The sequence below is a fragment of the Phoenix dactylifera genome, chromosome 1, assembly GCF_009389715.1.
Source record: "Phoenix dactylifera cultivar Barhee BC4 chromosome 1, palm_55x_up_171113_PBpolish2nd_filt_p, whole genome shotgun sequence".
NCBI classification, from domain to species: Eukaryota; Viridiplantae; Streptophyta; class Magnoliopsida; order Arecales; family Arecaceae; genus Phoenix; species Phoenix dactylifera.
Window position 1 is genome coordinate 16,636,735 of NC_052392.1, and position 20,957 is coordinate 16,657,691.

A 20,957-nucleotide genomic window follows, 5' to 3' on the forward strand; every position below is an offset into this window, starting at 1 on the left:
AATTAGACATACTAGGCGTACACTCGAACTGATAAACACGTTATCTAAATTTTGTCGTTGATAGAGATAAAGATTTCTGTACACAATTACCTACACAATCATAGATATTTTATAGATATATGCATTATATACTAACAATTAAGAAAAATAATTTGTAAGGATTCTTTTTGCATGCTTCCTTAAATTAATTTGTATTTTGATATATGTATGCATATTATAGAAGGTAAATTGTGCAGAGAAAATGATAATATTATTGCATTCTTTTAGTAGATGTATAACATTAACATAATTGAGACTTGCATAACTGAATTATTGAGTGTGGTGCTTTGAACTAACCATGTTATTATCAATTGCCTCATCAACAACAGAAAACATGATTGTGGTTAGTCTAAAAACTGAAAATAAAATATTTGATTTGTGCAAGTGAACTGCTTGGATGAGTGTAGACTCTAAGCTATGGAACGCTGTCAGCTACCCTATCATAGGCAAGAAACATGATCAGGGTTACCCTAAAGATGAAAAGATATCCGTTGTCGCATCCGGGTTGGGTTTATTAGAAAATGACAAATAAGTTATTTGAAATCACTATGGAATAAAATAACTATTGATGATATATGATGTATCATTTTGAAGAGAATGACTATGTAGATAATATGTGATGCATTTATGTGTATCAGTTTGTTTAGACAATAATTATAAGGTAGTTGGAATGTGATTTCATCATAAATACATGTATTTGATTTTAATACATCCTTTCTAAGCTGTTGGCTCTTACTATTTTGTTATTTATTTTCAAAGGTGCAGAAGGCTTAGTACTTGATAGTTTGGGAATTGTAGTCTAGCAAAAGAGTAACCAGCACATCTCTAATACCCAATGATTAAACTACATGGTTGATTTATTTATTTTTTTTTGTTAGGAAAAATTGCAAAGACACCCTCTTAACTTTGGGCCAATCTCAAAGACATCTCATCGATTCTAAAAAGTTTCAAATGGGTTTCTCACGTTTGCAAACCGTTCCAAATTGGTTCTTTGACTTTCTGACCATGACCATCAGACGACATTAGTCTGCCATTTCAATTGATGATAATGCCCTTCTTCTCTTTTAGCATATTCCAACATTAAGATCTGTGCAGATGGATGAATAATCCAAATCATCCACATAGTCACTTTGAGATCTGTGTAGGCGAATAAATATTCGGATCATTCATGCAGTTGATTTGAAATCTATATAAATGGATGAATAATTGAATTGTTCAAGATATGTGCATATGGATGAATAATCCAATCATCTATTAATTGTTTAGAGATCTATGTAGGCAGATGAATATTTGGATTATTCATCACATAGATCTCAAAGTGCTCCAAGCTCCTTTATCCATCCACTTGCATAGATCTCAAAGCGACCAGTACATGACTAGGATAATCCATCTACTTGCATAGATCTCAAAGTAACTAATGAATGATCTAAATTATCAATGCACCAGCAAGTCTCAAAATAATGCATAGATGATCAAGATTATTGATCCTTCTATAGAGATTTCAAAGCGATTAGTGGATGATTAGGATTATTCATCCATCTGCATAGATGTTAAAGCAATCATGGATGATCCAAATATTCATCTGCATGCACAGATCTCAAAGCAATTGTATATGATCCAAATATTCATCCGCCTGCACAGATGTCAAAGCCATCGCGGATGATCCAAATTTTCATCCACCTATACAAATCTCAAAACCACCATAGATGATCGAAATATTCATCTATTGCACATATCTCAAAGTGATCAGCGAATGACTAGGATTATTCATCCGCTGGCATAAATTCAAAGCAATCATGGATCATCCAGATATTCATCTACTTGTATAGATTCAAAGCAACCATGGATGATCCATTAATAGCTTTGAGATCTATGCAGACGGATAGACATTTGGACTATTCGTAGTTGCTTTGAGATCTGTGCAGTGAATGAATATTTGGATAATTCGTGGTTGCTTTAAGATCTGCGCAAGCGGATATCAGATCATCTACATTTGCTTTGAGATCTGTACATATGGATATCTAGATTATCCGTGTGATTGTTTTGAAATAAGTGTAGATGGATGAATATTTGGATCGTCCATGATTTCTTTAAGAATCTGATCATCCAGATGATCTATGGTTACTTTGAGATCTATGCAGATAGATGAATATCTAGATCACTATAGTTGGTTTGAGATTTGTGCAAATGAATTAATATCTAGATTATATATGTTTGCTTTAAAATCTATGTAAGCAGATGAATATCTGAATTAGAAATGCAAATGAATCGGATCGGGTCGGATCTTGAGTAACCCCAACCGAACCAATTTTTTTTTCGAATTTTAATTTTAGACTCAGACTCAACCCAATATAAGATTAGGTCGGGTTGGCTACAATTTTTGACCCAACGGGTCATTCGGATCGGGTCAAGTCTATGTATAACCTAGACCCGACCCAAAAAATTCGGGTCTAGGTCCGGTCTAGTTCGAGAAATAACGATATAGTTCAATTTAAAATGGCAACCATAAAGTCCAGAACATGTGAATTCTGTAGCGAAAATTGTAAGAGTAGAAGCATTTTGTATCACCTCCTATGTAAAAAATATTGACATAAGTAGAGAACAATATGCAAAACTACCATAACTATAAAACTGATTCCAACTTCAAACAATACAGTGCCATCTCTGTGCCACAAACAAGCAACAAGAGTACAACCACATTATAGAGGGAAATACGGTAAAGATCGTGACATACGTGTAATTACATAGCAATGTTACACAAGCTCAAATGATGGATGGCGAAGAAACATTTCTGGCAGCACATCCAAATACAGAGACAAATGATTAGTTGGATCATAGAACACTAAAGCTTTCCTTCAAAACAGGAACAGAAACATGGGAAAAGGGACGGACAGCATCCCAAGGTATAACTACAATAATGCCGCCACAACTGCAACACCAAAATATCAGAGGTTTACCAGGAGAATGGTTTGCAGAGAAATTACAACTGCAGATTCGTACGTTTAGGTCTTCAAATAAAACATGCACAGCATATTCAGGCAGCAGATTGCTAAGGACTCCTCCAAACCATCTGCATTTGGGTGAACAAATGCACTTCAATCTCCAGTACATTGATTAACTTGATTCAGAAAGTACACTGTACATAGTTGATGCTTCACAAGATCTTGCAAATTGCTTAAACACATTCATACACCCACTCGCAAGGGGACGGGGCGGGACAAATCATAGGATTGAAAATCTAAAATTATCCAAATTTCAAATGAGTCGGATTGGGTCTAAATTTAGTAAACCTAAATCCAAACAAAAAATAGAACAAGTCCAATTTTAGGACCCGGCCCAGCCCCACGAATCCTCCAATAGGGTCAGGTCGGGTCTAAGTGGCTCGGGTCACAGATTAACTCAACTCATTTGCAGCCTTAATCTATATAGGTGGATGAATAATTCTGATCATCCACTTATTGCTTTGAAATATATGCAAAAGGATGAATAATCTAAATAATCTATGCATTTGTTTTGATTTTATGTAGACAGATGAATAATCTAAATCATCTACTAATTGTTTTATAATATGTGTAGATGAATGAATGATACTAGTCATGCACTGATTGCTTTGAGATCTGTGCAGATGAATGAATAAAAAATTTGGATTGCTTTGAGATCTGTGTGATGGATGATCTGACAGTGGATTTGCACGAAGAAAGATGAGTCTTGCAATAAGATCCTTTTATAATTGAAAGGGCAATTTGATCATGATATAATTGGCATGATGCTGCTCCACTAATGGAGATGAACAACAAAATTACTTTAGAGTAATTTGCAAATTTGAGGGATCCATTTGAAACTTTTTAAAGTCAAGAAGATATCTTTGAGATTGGCCTTAAGTTGTAGAAGTATCATATAATTTTCTCCTTTATTTTTTTAGATTGTATGGGCAACCACACTTTCTCCCAGATCTCCAATACTGCCAAGATATGTAGCCCTTGCATACCCCCTATGATCTTGCATAGGGGTTCTGCGGCCACATCCCATGGCTGAACCAAGTGATGGTTTTGGGACGTAACACTGCAATTATCATAATTCAACCTCTCATGTCAGCAAAAGCAACTAATATTTCATCAGGTCTCTTCAGCCCAGAAGTGAGCAACAGATCAAAACCAGCAGTCCAAAGTTAGGCAAGACCTTTCTTGTCCTTGTTTCGCCTGGCGAGTTACTCTGAATCATTGCCCAACTCTCCAAATTGCATAACTTGAAAATGTAATGATTTATCTGAACAAGTCTGGCTGGTTCTGTTCCACATATATTCTCCAACCTGCATAACTTAAAAGTGAATGATTGTCTGAACTAGTTCTGCTAACTTATAAAACTGATAAACCAGTTCTAAAACACATGTAAGATAATATAATAATTAACGAAAAAGAACCACATTGACTTGAATCAGAACCCACATCTTAGACCTTCCAACAGAAAGCATGCATGAATGAATATATATTCAATTTGATGAATTGTTCACCGGCACCATCCTTGGCTCTTCACCTGTAAAGAGTAACCTGTCTGCTTGCAAAGGACTGACATAAGAACACAATTCCAGTAGCTTTTTATATAATATTTCCAACTTGAGCGAAAAATATGATGACAACCATGGTAACATGTTTCCACAAAAAATTCCCTCAGCGCTCATCAAATGGCAAGAGGTAAGACATCCTTAAAGATGTGAGAAAAAAAATAAGCAACCAGTACCTTATGGTTGCCCAGAAGCTGCTTATTTGGAAACCAAATGAACGCTGCATCAGTTTAGTAAGGCTAGCTACACAATGACCAACCCCACTGACATCATTAATCTTTGTCCACATGACAACAATTATGCAATCTGACTGATTAATCGCAGGAACCACAAAGAAAGACTATATAACCAGATTAGCGCTCTGGCGCTCAAAAGAATCTTTTTGGATATATGGTTTGACTTACAGCATGTTCCTATATAGGTTGCCAGAACCCAATTCCGGCATCCATCAGCCCAGACTCCACCAGTCATCACAAGTTCTGGCAGGGCACAAGGATTTACAGACACGACAGCAGCAAGGCAAGAGCATTCAAACTCTTGTGCTTTTCGGCTCCATCCACCGGAGCGATTCAATGGCAACTGTGGTATCTCTGGGTGACCATGACTACAGACAACTTGCAACATTTAACCACAATCATCTATCTAACAAAATTTGAGAGCAGCATGTAAATACAAGATGACACCACTGATGACGGTGCAAGCAAACTTTCAATCGAAGTTAAGGTGAGACCAGGTGTATTATTGATCATTTCAATGGAAGTTAAGATGTCTTCCGGCCATCATGCTTTCAAGATGATAGTGCGAGCAAACCTTTTAGATGAGGATAATTAATGTACAAGCAGTATCTAATGGTCCAGATTGCATGGAACAGTAAAAATGTATTATATTATAGGGTATGCGATGGTAGGTGCATAAGTTCTAGATACACAAGTGTCATACAAGATACGCGTAATAGATGTGTTTAAAGACAACAGTAGGGAATAGAGTTTACAATAAGTGTTAGAAAGAAAACAATAGTTAAATGAACAATAGATTCAAGTACTTCTAAAAGGCGGATAGAAAACACAATTTACCTGTGTTAAAGAGTATTACATGATGCAAGAGGAATATATTGAAGGCCCTAGATCTTATTAGATCTGGCCTGGATCTTTGGCGAAAGCTGTTCTTCTCTGGGGTTTGTTGTGGAACAAGCCCGGGGTCAGGTGGCGGAGCTTAGTCAAGCGGATTTGTTGGATGAACCTTTGATAGCTCGGAGCACCTGGGGCTCTACTTCTGCTCGTGTAGCATCTCGGATGGTGTTCTTCACCTGGTAGCCCTCACCCCCGAGTTTTCTCAAGATTAATTACAATGGATGTGTGTGCTAGCTGGTGGCAGGAGGGAGTGTGCTGGATGGTGGCAGGAGGGGGCATGCTGGCTTTGTTATCAGAGGCCCAGATTTCATGATGATTGCGGCTGGTGGCTGTTAGATCTTTGACACCTCAGTCCCGGAGGCTGAGCTGAGGGCGACATGGGCCGGTCTAGGTTATACTCGATGTGTGTTGCAGGCTAATGTAGTACTGCTTGAGGGGGATTCGGCTACGATCATTGAATGGGTTCAACGGATCGTTGGCGGTGTGGGCGAGTGTCACCCCTTGATTCGAGACATCCAAGCCATGGTTGGTGGTGGGATGGGCTTTCCGGCTAAGCACGTCTATAGAGAGGCCAACGAGGCTGCAGACTGGGTGGCCTCATACGTGGCCAACCACTCCGGAGCTACCCTTTGGGTTGGAGTGAGCTATGTAGTGCGCTCCGGAATATGCTGTATTTTGACCTTTTTGGATGTATCCGTACTAGAATTGTATGAATCATCCAGTTCAGCAAAAAAAAAGGCTTAGATGATTGCATTTAGTCAACTTATAGACAGTGGCAGAGACAACTTTGACCAATGGGGGAGAAGGGGCCAATACTAAAATTTCAATCATTAAAATTTTGAAAAATATTATAATGGATTCTCTATTATATACTTAATAAAAGAACCACGATAATAAATAAAATCTCAGTTCCTTTAACACTGAAATATCATATTCCATAATAAATAAAATCTCAATTCCTTTTATATTATATACAGCAAAACATATATTGATCGTATTATATTTCATCATAGTAGTGTCGTTGTGCTGGTTATAGTACCACATATTATGTTATTATACCATATATAGTATGATAACATCCTAGGTCCTGATGTTGTCTTAATCAGTTTTTTTCCTTACTCTCAGTAAGGTCCCATTTAACTTTTTTGAGCTCGCTGATTACCGGTGTGACTAGAGCGTAAGTCGCCAACTCAAGCAAAACTTCTTCTAACTTATACTTTTCAGTCATTTTTTATTATTGTCATTCATAAGAATCTGTATAGGAATTCCACTTAAATTGAAATCTGTTTATGGCGTAGTCATGCCAAGTTTTGGAAGCAATCAATTAAGCTGCTGGTTTTGTAGCTGAAAAGGGTAACTAAGAGAGCAAAACAAGATTAAGGTTAAGGGTTTTGATATGAAACTGTCTTGCAAGATGAGAGTGGAAGTCATAGCTGAGAATAGCTGATTGGATTGCAAATATAGAATCCAGGTTCACCTAATTAGTTGTTACCAAGGAGCACTTTGTCAAGCCATGCATTAGAAAGAGGATCTGACTGGAAATTATATGCTAAATGTTTGATCGAATACCTTAATGGGTAAGCCTTTGGCCATGCGAGCCTGAACTACCACAGGATATTGTAAGCTTGTTGACCCAGTTTTAGGCTGAGATTGCAACTTTATATTCTCAAAAACCCAATCTTGAAACTTACCAAAATGGGGTTGGTACAATTGACAACTCTTTTTTGGACAGATGAAACTATTTTTGACCTCTTGCAGTTGGTTTAGGCTGAAACCAAAAAGGATAATATATATAACTTTGTATTGTTTTAGTTCTGACATCTAGCTTTTTGGCTCCAGAAAAATGAAAACGAACAAATGGTGTAAAAAATAGGTGCGAAGGGTACAGGAAAGGCTGTCTCTTCTAGATGATCAAATCAATATTCTTGATTAAATTTTCTCTAGAATTCCATTCTCAGCCATTGATTCAGCCAAACTAGTGATTATTGATTGTCGTACTTGCTGACTGTTGTCCTGTTCATTCTATTATCCCCCCCCCCTAACTGGCTTTTCATTCATGATTGTAGGGTTATCAAGAAAATAATTCAGCCAAAAGGTAGCACATCTCTTATGGAATCTATCATCGGTGTCATTTTCTAAAAGGATCATTGGCAGTAGAACTGCACGATTGCCCAGACATATGAAGTACAGGTTATTTATTGTTTGGAAATGATTCCTTGCCAAATAAATTTCATCATAGTGCTAACTTTGCATTTTATTATTGTCTTACAAGAAAAGAAGGATGGTAAAGGAATTTTCTGAGACAAGAATAGTTTGCATTATATGATTTTCATAAGTCAATAAGACAATGAACCATAAACCTATATCTTCGGGCACAAATTGTATGAAAGAATCAAACCAACCTCTAGCCTGCAAAGATGACAGCTTGCACGGCAAGACAAGCATGCCACTCAAGTAGCAGTAGTGCTGTTCTTAGTCCTGCAATCTAAGGATATCTGATAGAGACAGAAAGTGATCTACGATCAGCTCATAAGGACATCAAGAAAACATTGTTAAACAGTTCAAATGAGAAGTATACCTTGAGATGCCATCATACAGATACTCCTTAACCTGCTGTTTGGTCTGAACAACTGCCCTGCATGAACTGTCGTGAATGCGTAGGAACAATGAATTGTTGTTGAGCTGGAATTGGTGCCCCTATTCCTGAAAAGTTCAGCTAAATCATAATTGTTTTTAAAAAGAAAATGCAATGACCAAATGCCAGCTCAATATGCATCATTATTAAATTTTTTGTCTTTTCCTTGTTTAAAATGAAAAGTGCTGAGTCATTTTTAATCAAAGATAAAAATAATGGTCAAAATATATGGAATAGTGGGCTAGCTTTGGTTTAATATTATAAGCAAATATGATGCAGGAGCACTACAAGAAAGCATAAAATATATACAGCTCAAGACAACTAAATACCAGGACCAGCCCAGATAAATTCAAGTTCACCCACTGTATACCATAAAGGAATATAAAGCTCTGTAAATTACAAAACAAGTGCAAGATCACATCATTTAAGGTCACCTTTTTCAGTCCTTAGTCACCAATCTTTCCTGTTAAGGGTTACCTTCCGTGTTATAGCAAGCTTTTGTAATCCTTGTCCACAACTCCATTCATGTATGCATAGATTTTCCCTTCCTCTTTTTAGACTCTTCAATAAGAATCGAGAAGCATTCCTTGCCAAGAGCTTGCTATTCTCAAATTATTGTTCCTAATATGCATCACAATTAGCTCTCTATTTTGTTCTTGATTGGTTCATCCCCTACACCTCATTACGTATTCGCTCCTTAGTAACATCAATAACACTGGTCCCCACAGCAGAAAAAATAACCTAAAACATTGACTTTAGGTTGATAGCCAATCACTGAAAGAAACTCAAGCTAATAATTGAAGTACTAAATGATGACATGATTGAACAATGAATAACAAAATTAGGCACTTGAATGCCATGATTCAAGCATCAGTCTAGAGAAGCAAATTAATATCTAGGGTTTACACATTTAAAACTGAGTGCACAAATGTTATGCACTCTAGTACTGATATGCTCTATAAATTTTACGATTTATTGGCCAGGAGAGATCCATACATGCATCATGCATGACTGAACGGAAATTTTTATGCAACAACAGTATGGCCACCAATACTGTATGGACCTAAAATATTTACTATGGTAGGTGAAAATGTTAAGGTCAAAGCAATATGAGACTTACATACAGAATATAAAAAGACAATAGCACGTACGACTTTTGATGGAGATAGAGCTCTTGAGACTGGGCCGGATCTTTGGAGTCTATCTTGCCTGAATTTCATCCATTGTCTCCATGATTCAGAGTAAAATGAAAAAAGGAGACAATAGAAGAGGCAATACGAAGATTAAGATTCAGGCTGACTTTTTCTGAGCACAAATTGCCTTTGAGTTCGCAGGACAGCGTAGAAGCAGATTTTGCTACCGGACTTAAAATCACATAGGTATTGCCTAAATCAAATGATCCACTTGGCTGCATCCGATCCTACCCCTGCACATTGGTTTCAGTCTCTATCTATGATCAGATCCTTTCCGAACCCTCCCTGTAAAGCCTTTGATTCGACTTTTGGCAATGCCACTTCGAAAGAAAGGGACTGTGAAAGTAGATCTGGAATTGCACTAAAAACAATTAAAAGTAATGGAGAATTGATTAAAGACAGCATGAACATATCTGATGAAAAGCGGTGAAGCAAATGGTAATCTACAGTGCTTGCTCTTGGTGAAATTGTCAAAAGCAGGGGGGGAAGGGAAGGAAGGAAAGAGGGAAGAGGGGGGGGGGATGAGATTCTCTCAATGGAAGGTAAGTAAGGATTCAGTCTGATCTGCATAAACCAAGGATTTAGCTTTTGATAGTCACATAATCATAGGCCGAATCCTACTGGTAATTACTTTATGATCATCATGTCTCCTTTTACACCCATACCACCTCCCTTCTGCACACTTGCAGATGAAATTTTAAATGTGCATACAAGAATGTACACATTCATGTTATCAAGACAGCTGGTAACTTTGCTCCTTTACACTCTTAACATTGGTTATATAGATTAGCAGCTGCAAAAGTGAACCAAATATAGAACTCCTGTTCAGAAAGCTTGCCTGCAGGATATGGTGACTGAATTGCAGGTAAAGGCGCAGTTGTTCCTCCACTGACATTTGGCCCACTGATTTGCAATAGATGGTGCCTGGGCACAGTGTAGCCCTGAACTGCCGTATAACCATGTCCACCAGAAAGTGGCTGGCCAAGTTGCCCATATTGGCAAACTGCTGTGTTTACTGCTCCAGGAACACCATATACTTGAACATAGTGGTGTCCTGTGTAAGGAGTATAAACATTCTGCAAACAATATAAGATTGCAATCAAGTTAAACAGAGTAGAAGAACAACTTCCAAACTTTATATTCCAGAAGAAAAAAATGTGGAAAACTTGAAATTAGCATTCACAACCTGTGGATAGATGTACTCAGGTGCATATGTTGCATACCTGCATAAGGAACCAGTAATTCCTTTTGAGAATTTTTTTTGTCAGTGGTATTCCTATCGACGTCAACACATGAATTTTCAGAATCTGTATGCAGTCCAACTATATTTAAAGAATAGACTTCTTGAAAAGAAAAGGACACTAATAAATAACTTAATTAATCTATTTCTATTTAAATTCTCATTATATGAATAGGAGTGAAGTTTCACCTGTCCTCTAATAAATTAATTGTCAGAAATTGCTTCAGTCTGTGGTCATCATTTTTCATCTAAGCTTAAACCTGACACCCAGCCTGTCACCGACTTGTGTAAAATTTAACAGTCCAAACTTCCTGCTTCTGTTTTTCTATATTATTTACAAACTCTATACACAAGCTTCAAAACTTATTTCAGATGTCAATCTCATTCACTACCAATGTGTTAAGATCTAAGTTCATAATACTCTATCATTTGTTCGGTTATCTGGCTTTTGTAGTTTTTGGTCACAACATTCTAAATTTAGCATGATATTACAATAACCATACCATCAAGCCTTGACCCCAAAAACCTCAGAAAGTGTTGCTTATGGAGATAGCATGCTAAGGTTTGAGGAAGATAAGCTGAATTGGCTGTTCAAATCCAAATATCAATATCTAAGCAGAATTTATATTTTGAACATAATCTTGTAGCAAAGCAAGATTTCATAGGTCAACTTACGCATATGGTGGATATGAAATAGCTTGTTGGTAGTCGTATGGAAATGCTTGGTGATAAGTGGAACTTCCTATGTAAGCCCCCCGGGGAACTGGAACTCCTCCAAAGCAAGGGCCCAATGGCCTTAGGCGTGCTACATACGAGAAGTCAGAGCAGAAGAAACAATGATCACATCACAAGAGTACAAAAAGGAGACTCATGAAAAGCAAAGGACATATATAACACGAATCTGATCTAATCATTTTATATATCCTTCAGCTGTCACTGCAAAAGCTGATGAGATGCTAACAAATCTTAGTTCTTGTAAGTTAAAAAGGTGAAAACTATATTCCATAACTACAAGAAATTTTTAATTAAGCCAGATTTTATGGATAAGATATTGTTCCATGTTTTGGAGGAATAAAATCTTGCAATAATATTTTTCTTTTCCTTAAACTAGAATTTTTTTCCCAACTACTGAAAGATAAAAGTTTTTTTCCCTCCTTTTTTAGCATTGGAATGCTATACAGAACACCAGATCTTAACTATGCCATTCAAAAATAAATTGCTAATGATGCCATCTATGGATTAAATTTAGTTTAATCTTGACATTCTTTTTTAAAAAAATAAAATGCTTATTTTCTTCTCCTTTTTTTGCTGAATTTGAGTCTTAGGAAATCAATATACCAGTTGAGGGTCAAAATGCTACTTAGTCAAGGCTAATCCTTTGAATTTTTTGGCTTTCTGCATAAAGATTTCATGATTCTCTGAATTTTACGGTGTATGAAGTCATTGGTTATATTTTATCAAGAAACACTTGGATGCGAATCAGTATGATCTTCAGAATTGTTTGTCATGTATAGAGTTATCAAAGGTGAAGAGAATCAATAATTTTAATTTAATAACAAAATCATCACTTTTTGTGCCTTTTCTGCTTCGTCCTCCGTCCCTTTTCTCCCTCTCTTGGGCTTCAGGATTTGCCTCAAGTTATGGACACAATCCCCTGTGAAGCATGGATTCTATTCCTCATATAGATTTTTCTGACAAAAAATAAATTTATTTTTCAGATTTTTACAGCTTTTAGAAATATGAGATAAATTTCAAATCTTAACCACCCCCAAAAGAATCCCTACACTGATATGATTTTAGAGCAACAACATGAGAGGCTTCAAGGGTAGGATGAGTCATGACAATGCATGAACGACTGTTGCAACCAGATAGATAAAAGCTAGATTAGATGGCACAACAATATCATGGAATTTATAGTACTGATACAGTGGACAGGTGGACTTCCTCTAGAATCTAGAATTCTTCACAATACATAGATACACTAAAATCTGAACATTCACTTTGTAAAGAGTCCTCTGTGAAAATTGTTTGGAGATGATAGAGAACCATCCAGTATCTTTGTGGTCAAAGATCAGATGGATAACTAGATGTCTGCTAGAGTGTGTTTGGATGGAGAAAAGTGAGGAGATATCCCCCCCAAAAGTGGCGGGATATCCTGCCAATTACCAAATGGGATGGAGAATAGGACCTTATACTGTGTGGGACTACAGTGAGCTCACAAGTCATAACTCTATCCCACCATTTTAATGGAATAGACTTATACCGTGAAAGAGGGGAAGCTTATTGCACCTTCTAATTAATTTTTGCCCTTATCCAATCTCTAAACACTCAAAAAAAAAGGAAGGGTAATTTGGTCTTCATGATAAAATTCAAACAATCATGAAATCTAACATTAAATGCCCCTTATTCCCTACACTTATCCATCCAGCCAAATGCCAAAAGAGTCCTATTCCACAGAATAGGTTTATAACTACAATAGCAAAAATGGTACCCCTTCCAAAATATATTCTACAACCAAAAGCTACCTTATAGTTTAAACTAGATGTCTAGAAGATGAAAATTTAGCAGTTGAACAACCACAAGTGGAGCAGCATGGGTCCCATCATTGATTCAAAGCCAAAGATTGTCAGAAAGCATAAACCCTTTGATACCTTTGATCATAATTCTGAAGTTCTGATGGACCACTATTCTACCACAGACAATCACTATATCTATAACCGATGAATGAGATGCCCCACAGTTTAATGGATTGATCACGGAGAGTAGAATAATGGTATCAGTCTCCACTATTAAATCATAGCAATGCAACGGCGAAGAAAGCATTCAAAATTAATTGAATTATTGGTTCTGGTCTCTTTCCCATCTCTCCTTCTTCCATATTCTCACTCTCAGCTCAAGGATACAACCTAGGTCATGGATATCAGCACCTAGAAGATTTTTATCTGAAAAAATTTGAAGATTAAAACATAACTAAAACATAAAGACATGGTTTTTAAAGCTAACAAAATGAAGATTAAATAAGTTCAAGTATATATACATTACCTAGAACAATTTATGTTTATTTTTTGTTATTTTAGTATCTTTGGGAGGAATAATGAAGTTTGAGAAGATTTGATGAATACTCCAGGCTTTCCTTTTCACAACCCTGTGCTTTGGGTAAAGGAATCTTGACCTTCAGGCTTTTCCCTTGTCGTGGATGCGAACATTGTATTTCTTTCTACATTTTCCACTAAAATTTTAATACAAATCAGATCCACAATATTGCAGATGATTTTTTGAAGATTCCATTCACACAACTTTGGTGTCAAAGCAACAAGATTCATCTATTAAAGCATCTTTTCTGGTTTTTCTTCGACATTATTATAGATGTCAGCTGCAATTAGACCCAACAAAATAACAGATCAAACCATGTTGATACACAGACTTACGAACAAGGAGATACCCACGAGTTGATGAGTTTTTTTGGCCCTCTTGAAATAAGATTTGTGTCAAACATCAATTAAGCTTTTGTAGTTTAGATTAAAACTAGCTTGCACTATCTTTACAGCTTAAAGGAAAAAGTATCATTATAGAAGATCGTCAGGCTGAGAATTCAAGAATATAAAGTCACATCGTAGACAACTTGTTTATTGAACAACCACTTGTCAAAGAATCAACTAGCAAAAAAGCCCGACGGTTGATAATTTACGAGGAGTGTCTGCAAGACATTTGTAGAGGTGGTGAACAAGATCATATACAAATTGTTTAGTGATCCATTAATCTTTGACAAGATGGATTTAAAGGTGTACTTAATAGGAATGCTTGGCAAATGAGAATTGATAAAGACAACCCCAATTTTTTGGGACAAGGTAGCATGGTTTGGGTTATGGTTATCATTGATAAGCCAACCCCAGTTTTTTGTGGATACACAACTATGTGAGGCATTATTGTTAATCTCTGCTGTGAGATACCAAAAACCCAATGATGGAGCATGAGAGCAGAGTCCAAGGCATGATTTAAAGTAGCAGTTTCTATAACTTTAATAATGGTCGTTACAATAGCTTAGGAGGCTCATCTTATGTTATACACTTAACCACTGATGTTTGAAAACAGCCATTATCCTGCAAGAACGACCATTATAAAATAGGAACATGGACATGATTTGACAATTTCATTGTTTGTCTGATTAAAATAATTTTTTCAATCAAATAACCATATCAATTGATAATATGTATTTCATTTATTTTATTATGCGAGCAGTGATAACAAACTATCTTTGTTGTCTTAACATTTTTGTCCACTATCTCACATTTGATGTCTAATTTAGCCATTATATCAGCAATTATTTTTATTCATAAAAAAATCTTCCAAGGCTAACCAATTATAATGGTTTTAACGACTATGGATAGAACAATTGTGATGACATGCAAGCATTGCGTAGGGTGTGTTTGGCATTGCTTAAAAAAAGGAGCTCTGCAATTTTTAAAGAAAAAAAAACACTTCCTAAAAAAAATGAATGTTACATAAAATTATCTGAAAAGTGCTTTCGAGAAGACAAGTCAAAAAGTGCTTTTAGGAGGAGCTAGAAAACCTAGCTTTTGGCTTCTTCTTTTTGTAAGAACATTTTAAATGGTAGAAATAAAACGCCCTAAAAACTTAGGTTCAAGGGGATGCCTGGACAAGATTTGCCCAGCTGAAGTGAATGAATTTAGATTAAATTTAAGTGGGACTTAACATCGGTACTTTTTAGAATCTTGCTGAGTTTATTCGATGTTTTAATTAATTTAAATTAAAAAAATCATGATAAATGGAGTTTAATATAAGTTCCAAGCCTTCCTTGTTTTTCATGCTTTAGATCTAGGAATACAAGCTTAAGGATATTACCACCGATTGCAAATTTGATCAATGTAGTTCTCTTTATGATTTATATTTCCTCTAGGAAAAATCAGTTACGCACGCACGCATGCATGTAACATATGTATGTAAGTGAATGTATTCAAGCGAGATAGTTCTGAATCCTAAAAGTATTCTACATATTCCATCTACCAGTTCTTGTTCGCAGAATGCTATGGACTCCACTCATGGCCATTACTCCAATGGGTTCCCACTTTCCTAATCTTTCTCACAAGGATGGCCACTTACTAAACCTACTCAAAATGACATGTAATTATTTCCTTCCTTTTAAACCACGGTGATTCCCTGCACCCAACCCCTCTTTGTGGATCTATGACTCGAGTTGGGTTTTGGGCTCGGGATTTGGGCCTAAAATCGGGCTGGGGTTCAGGCCAAGCCAAGCACTGATCTAAACTCAGCCTAAAATTCAATTGGGCCTTCATTTTAGAACCAAGTTCAACTTGAACATTCTTAGACTGGACCAAAGCCCGACTTGATGTCGACCTGGCCTGACAGGCCTCAAGCAGGCCCAAGCCCACCTCTAGCCCTATCCATAACCCCCCATAAAGTTCTCTGCAATGTCATCATGGCACAAATTCCCTAGTGCAATTATTTTCAACCTTCAATTTATTCAGGACACTTCTCTCTAGGAATCCACCAGACATTTCTTGGTAGCCTCATCATCTATTTTTCTTGAGCTATCTTTGATATGGAAATCTCACATGAAAAGGTAACACATTTGTAGCTCTCCTACTGCTCAAATATGAAATCTACCTGTCACCTTTCCATGTGAGACTTCCATTATATAACTAGCTATAAGAAAGAAATCACACCTAACTTAGTTTGCAAAGAACCATTCGGGGAATCCCATGAGCATGCCAGTGTGTGAGAGAGAGGCCAACATCATAGTTTGACATCAGCTTTGTACCTTGTGAAATTCCTATCTGAATACAGTTTCTTTCTATAACTACTAAGATAGATTCATGTTCCAATGAGGCCGATACCTCCTTATAATGAATCTCATCAGACCATCTATAATGGAAATAACATCAATAACTAACCAAATCAAGCCCACATCAGGCAGAAATGATTAATCAGAATCTCCTTTTGCTTCAAAGATACAATATCTTGTAAATACTACCTTGGCCAATGCATCCCAAAAAAAAAGGATGCTGACTTAACATTAATAATGTTGTGTTTTCTAATAAAGAATTTCTTGACTTTATTGATATCTGGAGATTATATTTTGAAACACAAATTCATCTGGATCTCCCATTAAAAGTGAACAGCTAATACATTATTAAGACTATACAACTACTTAAAATTCAATTGATCGCTAGCACTAAATTCAAATATATTGCCATTCTAAAATAAGTTCACAATATAATTATATTTTAATATGAAAATTTCAATACCGGTATTCAAGTAGAAAATGTATAGACAAAACAATTTCTACTCTTTAAGCCCCAAGTGGGATATACATGTCCATGTACTAGCATGTATGTGTATCCATGCTCGCAAATACAACAATCAATTCCAATTTGAGAACTTGATATGCCCTATATCCTAATAACCTTCGCTCTTTAATATCTTGATATCATTCATATTACTTATACAATACGCATGGAGGTGAACAAAAACAATGAGTTAGGGAGAGAATTTTCTGATAAAATCTTTAGGTTTCTATTTTTTGTATGCCAAAATATTTAAAGAGATATATTATCTACTAAATTTTGCACATCAATAAAATTTGTTTGATGAAAATATGCCTTTTATGTTTATATTAGGATCATTGTTAAAAGATAAAAATAATATATAAAATAAAATACAACCTATGTCGTATACTTGGATTCAGATATCTAGATCCAACTCCAGCATTTGGGTTCCTAAATGAAGTCATCATCTAAATGGAAAATTTAAAAATGTCACTTCACGATATCTGCCTATAAGTCTTCTTAGTTTTGCACCCGCCTCCCTCTCTTTCTCGTTTTCCATCTAAATATAAGACATGTTCCTTATTAAGATTTGGAACCATTTATTCTTTAATATCAAACAAATTCAATGATTTCAAATGGTTTGTCCACAGTACATCCTTCATCTATGATACTCCTAAGCTTCTCTTATTGCATGTTCTTTTATGTGTATTCTTATTTTTCTTCGGTGTATGAACCTCAATATGTTCAAGTGTCTTCACTATTCAACATTGTATCCCATAGACTATAGATGGTTTATAATCGTCATATAACATAATAGACATAACAAACAAATTGATTGGGAATCTTCCATTTTCAATGCTTACTGCATCTTCAACACCCTGTGCCTCCTAATATAGTTACATGTCACAAAGCATAACTATTCTTTATTTTCAAGTAATAATTAACACTTGAGTAGGCTTCCATGTTTCCATTTAACTTCCATCTTCTTATGTGTTTTCTTTAAGTAAGAGGGTCATACACTAATCTCTATTCAATTAGCAGAATTTCTCTTAAATAAGTTAATTATGTACTAGTTCATAATAATGTCATAATGATGCCCTGCCCCTCTAGTTGCTACAGGCAGGACTCTGGCACTTTCCATTGCCCAATGAATCATAAGGGGGTTATGATGTTTCTGGTCCAAAAAAGACAACGACAGCATCTGTGGATAGAATGCATCGGAGGCTGGAAGGGACCACACAATCCAACACAGCTGTATCGGGTTCGTGTAAATCTATAAATCTGAAGCTGCAGTGTGTTGGCATTAGAGCATTACCACAACACTCACTGAGAAATAACAGAGGAACTTCATCACATTTTTTTCAGCATAAAATACAAGGTTTTCATACTAAAATATAACTTAGCTTAAGTAGAAGAATGCAAGTGCAACATTGCTGATTACAGGGAAGCAAACACAATGAAGCTCAAAAGAAATCCAGATCAACACTTAAATATGCTCCAGTAGCGGACAAGCCCAAAATTTATTATTGTTTGTTAGCTTGAATTTGCAGAATCTATCATGGTATACAGCACAAGAAAAAAGGTTCTTACAAAATTAACCCTAAATCGATGACCCACCTGAACATCCGATCACATTAAAGGCAAAAAATCACAAACTTCATAACTATTACCATATCCCGACAAAGATCCAAGAATTAAATGAGAAAAGAATGAAGAAAGCTTTGCGATCATATGTCTTGTCATTGTTGAGAGAACGTGATGAACAAGAGGTGGCAATTAAAACATCTTGATATGGCTATATCAGTAATTACACCCAAAATCCAACTACAATGTGGAAAGACCTACCATAAGGTGGAGCCGGCCGAGGTCGCCCTAGCGAAGCCAAATTACAATTCGCCCGTCTCCCATCTATGACAGGGCTCGGGTCCGCACACGCCCTTCTTGCAGATTCTGGATCACGGAAAGTCACCTAAACCCTCCACATAAATCATCACCCCAAGGAAGATTCAGCGATCTCTTAAACTCATAAAAATCAAATCTTTTTATCACTTTATAAGTCAAGACGTCGACTTTTTAAGAAAAAGCATCAAGCAACGAAAAAAAAAGAAGAGAAACATCAAAACATCAAGAAAAGAAAAACTCACGAAACCGTAGCCCTTCGACCTCCCCGTGTTCTTGTCGGAGATGACGACGGCCTCGAGGATCTCGCCGAAGTGCTCGAAGTGGCGGCGCAGCGTCTCGCTCTGCGTCTCCCACGCCAGGCCCCCGACGAAGACCTTGGTGAAGGTGGTGTCGCCGAAGGGGGAATTCAAGAAGTGGAGCCCGGAGCTGGAGCCCGATCCCGACCCCAGCGGCGGGCCGGGGTGATGGGCCATGGAACACAACCCAGAAAAGACCTTGATTCAAGAACCAAGAAGGACGTTTGGGCAAGAAGAATTGATCGCGAAAAGATTGGGAATAAAGAAGGAGCGGAATCAGCCGATGTCGTGATAAGCCAATTAAACCCTAGGACGAACCTCTTTGTTATAAAAAGAAAGGAGTTTTGGCTTAAAAAGCAAAACCCCTACCTTTATCGAGATGGAAGGAGGGATAAAGGATAGTGTGGTCAAAGGCGGAAAGGGTTTTGATATTGATTGAGAAGCTCTCAAAAGATGCAAGGGAAGATGTTGAGAAGCCCTCAGGGGAGAGAGAGAGAGAGAGAGAGAGAGAGGTTTTTTTTTTTTTTGGTAAATAGAGAGAGAGAGGTGACGACTGACGACTGAAGCAAAAATAGAGGGAAGGCCGAAGGGGAGGGAACTAATGAAGGATTAGAGAGGCGGGCAAGGGGGGAGTGGGCCCTCCTTTTTTGCTTTAATTATTAGCTGTAGGCTGCCATCTCTGGTTTCTTACTTTCTTCTATTGATTTTATTTTTATTTATAAATCTGCCATAATTTAAAATTAAAATTAAAATTAAAATTTAAAATTTAAATATTAGTAGAGAATCAGAATTATATTTCGAAAAATCAAAGTATTTCCATTCTCTCCAAAACTTGAAATGAAAATGAAATTTCTCCCAACAAATAGCTAAATTGAAAATCATTCATTCACGTTCCTGCTTTTGATCCCATCTTTTTCTAACCAAACATGCTCTTAATTTATTTATCAGGTCTCTTCTCAATGTTCTCAATTGGGCCTACCTTATTCTTTTTAAAATATATTGATGATCATGGCTCATCTAATAGTGTTCAATCATGAAAACCTTGATAAGGCTTGCCACGAAATTACATTGCGAGTAACCAACTTTTGTCGGCTATTTTGTTGCATGGTTGACCACAAGATCTGAGGTAGTTGTAACTTAGTGTTGGAATTATTAATGCAGCAGCTAAGATTGCAATGGAGGACCAATTCCCATCTCATATGGAGCTAGAAATTTAGAATAACATTTACATTCAAGGAAAGCTCGCAATTTTTCCGTGGCTAGTAAAGTCTAACATAGTAAGTTAGCTATGGTTAGCTCCATTTCTTTTAGAAAAGTCAACTTTGAAATACGTAAGCAACCAAAAAGCGGCATCTATACAGCATGTAAAGCTAAGTTCTAAGTTCTAACTCCATAAAACTCTAATTACAACCAAAAAGAACTTGCCTTAATTTATCTAGTTAACATAGTTATTATTCTAAAGTCCATTTCCGCAATAATTGTGAGCTTCGTTTAGGGGGAAAAAAAGGCATGACTGGATAAAGTCTAATTTGTTTTCCTCTAATGGAACTCCCATAGATGTCAATCTGGTCCAAGAAACTAATTTTTACATAATTGGATAAATTTTTTATATAATCTGTCCTGAAATGTATAGATCGGCCCTTTTGGTTATTT

General features: G+C 36.5%; 1 protein-coding gene across 16 annotated transcripts; it reads right to left on the reverse strand.

Moving 5' to 3' along the window:
- Window positions 1–2,637: 2,637 nt before the first annotated feature.
- Window positions 2,638–19,850, reverse strand: LOC103695829 (RNA-binding protein 24-like). Of its 16 annotated transcripts, none has more exons than XR_005512522.1 (9): window positions 19,251–19,850; window positions 18,952–19,075; window positions 11,474–11,603; window positions 10,782–10,834; window positions 10,397–10,634; window positions 8,309–8,433; window positions 8,133–8,225; window positions 4,485–4,590; window positions 2,638–4,348 (listed from the first exon to the last, which is right to left on the reverse strand). XR_005512522.1 is itself a non-coding variant. In XM_039128153.1 (8 exons), exons 2-8 carry the CDS (start codon window positions 19,479–19,481, stop codon window positions 8,203–8,205), a joined length of 924 nt encoding a protein of 307 aa, XP_038984081.1. In that variant the 5' UTR covers window positions 19,482–19,502; window positions 19,674–19,850; the 3' UTR covers window positions 2,647–8,202. The 16 variants fall into 16 exon arrangements, 3 of the variants coding, with proteins under 3 accessions (XP_038984081.1, XP_038984102.1, XP_038984094.1); XR_005512518.1 differs by having other exon boundaries at window positions 2,647–3,109; window positions 4,219–4,348; window positions 4,485–8,225; XR_005512523.1 differs by lacking the exon at window positions 4,485–4,590 and having other exon boundaries at window positions 2,648–3,109; window positions 4,219–4,348.
- Between the last annotated feature and the right edge of the window lie 1,107 nt (window positions 19,851–20,957).

Bases quoted from the DNA above. Each gene is read 5' to 3' on its own strand.
- LOC103695829 (XM_039128153.1), bottom strand. From the start codon at position 19,481: ATGGCCCATCACCCCGGCCCGCCGCTGGGGTCGGGATCGGGCTCCAGC. The intron at 19,076-19,250 runs GTGAGTTTTTCT...TGGAGGGTTTAG, and splicing joins GGTCGAAGGGCTACGGTTTC to GTGACTTTCCGTGATCCAGA. The intron at 10,635-10,781 runs GTATGCAACATA...TATTGTTTGCAG, and splicing joins ATTACTGGTTCCTTATGCAG to AATGTTTATACTCCTTACAC.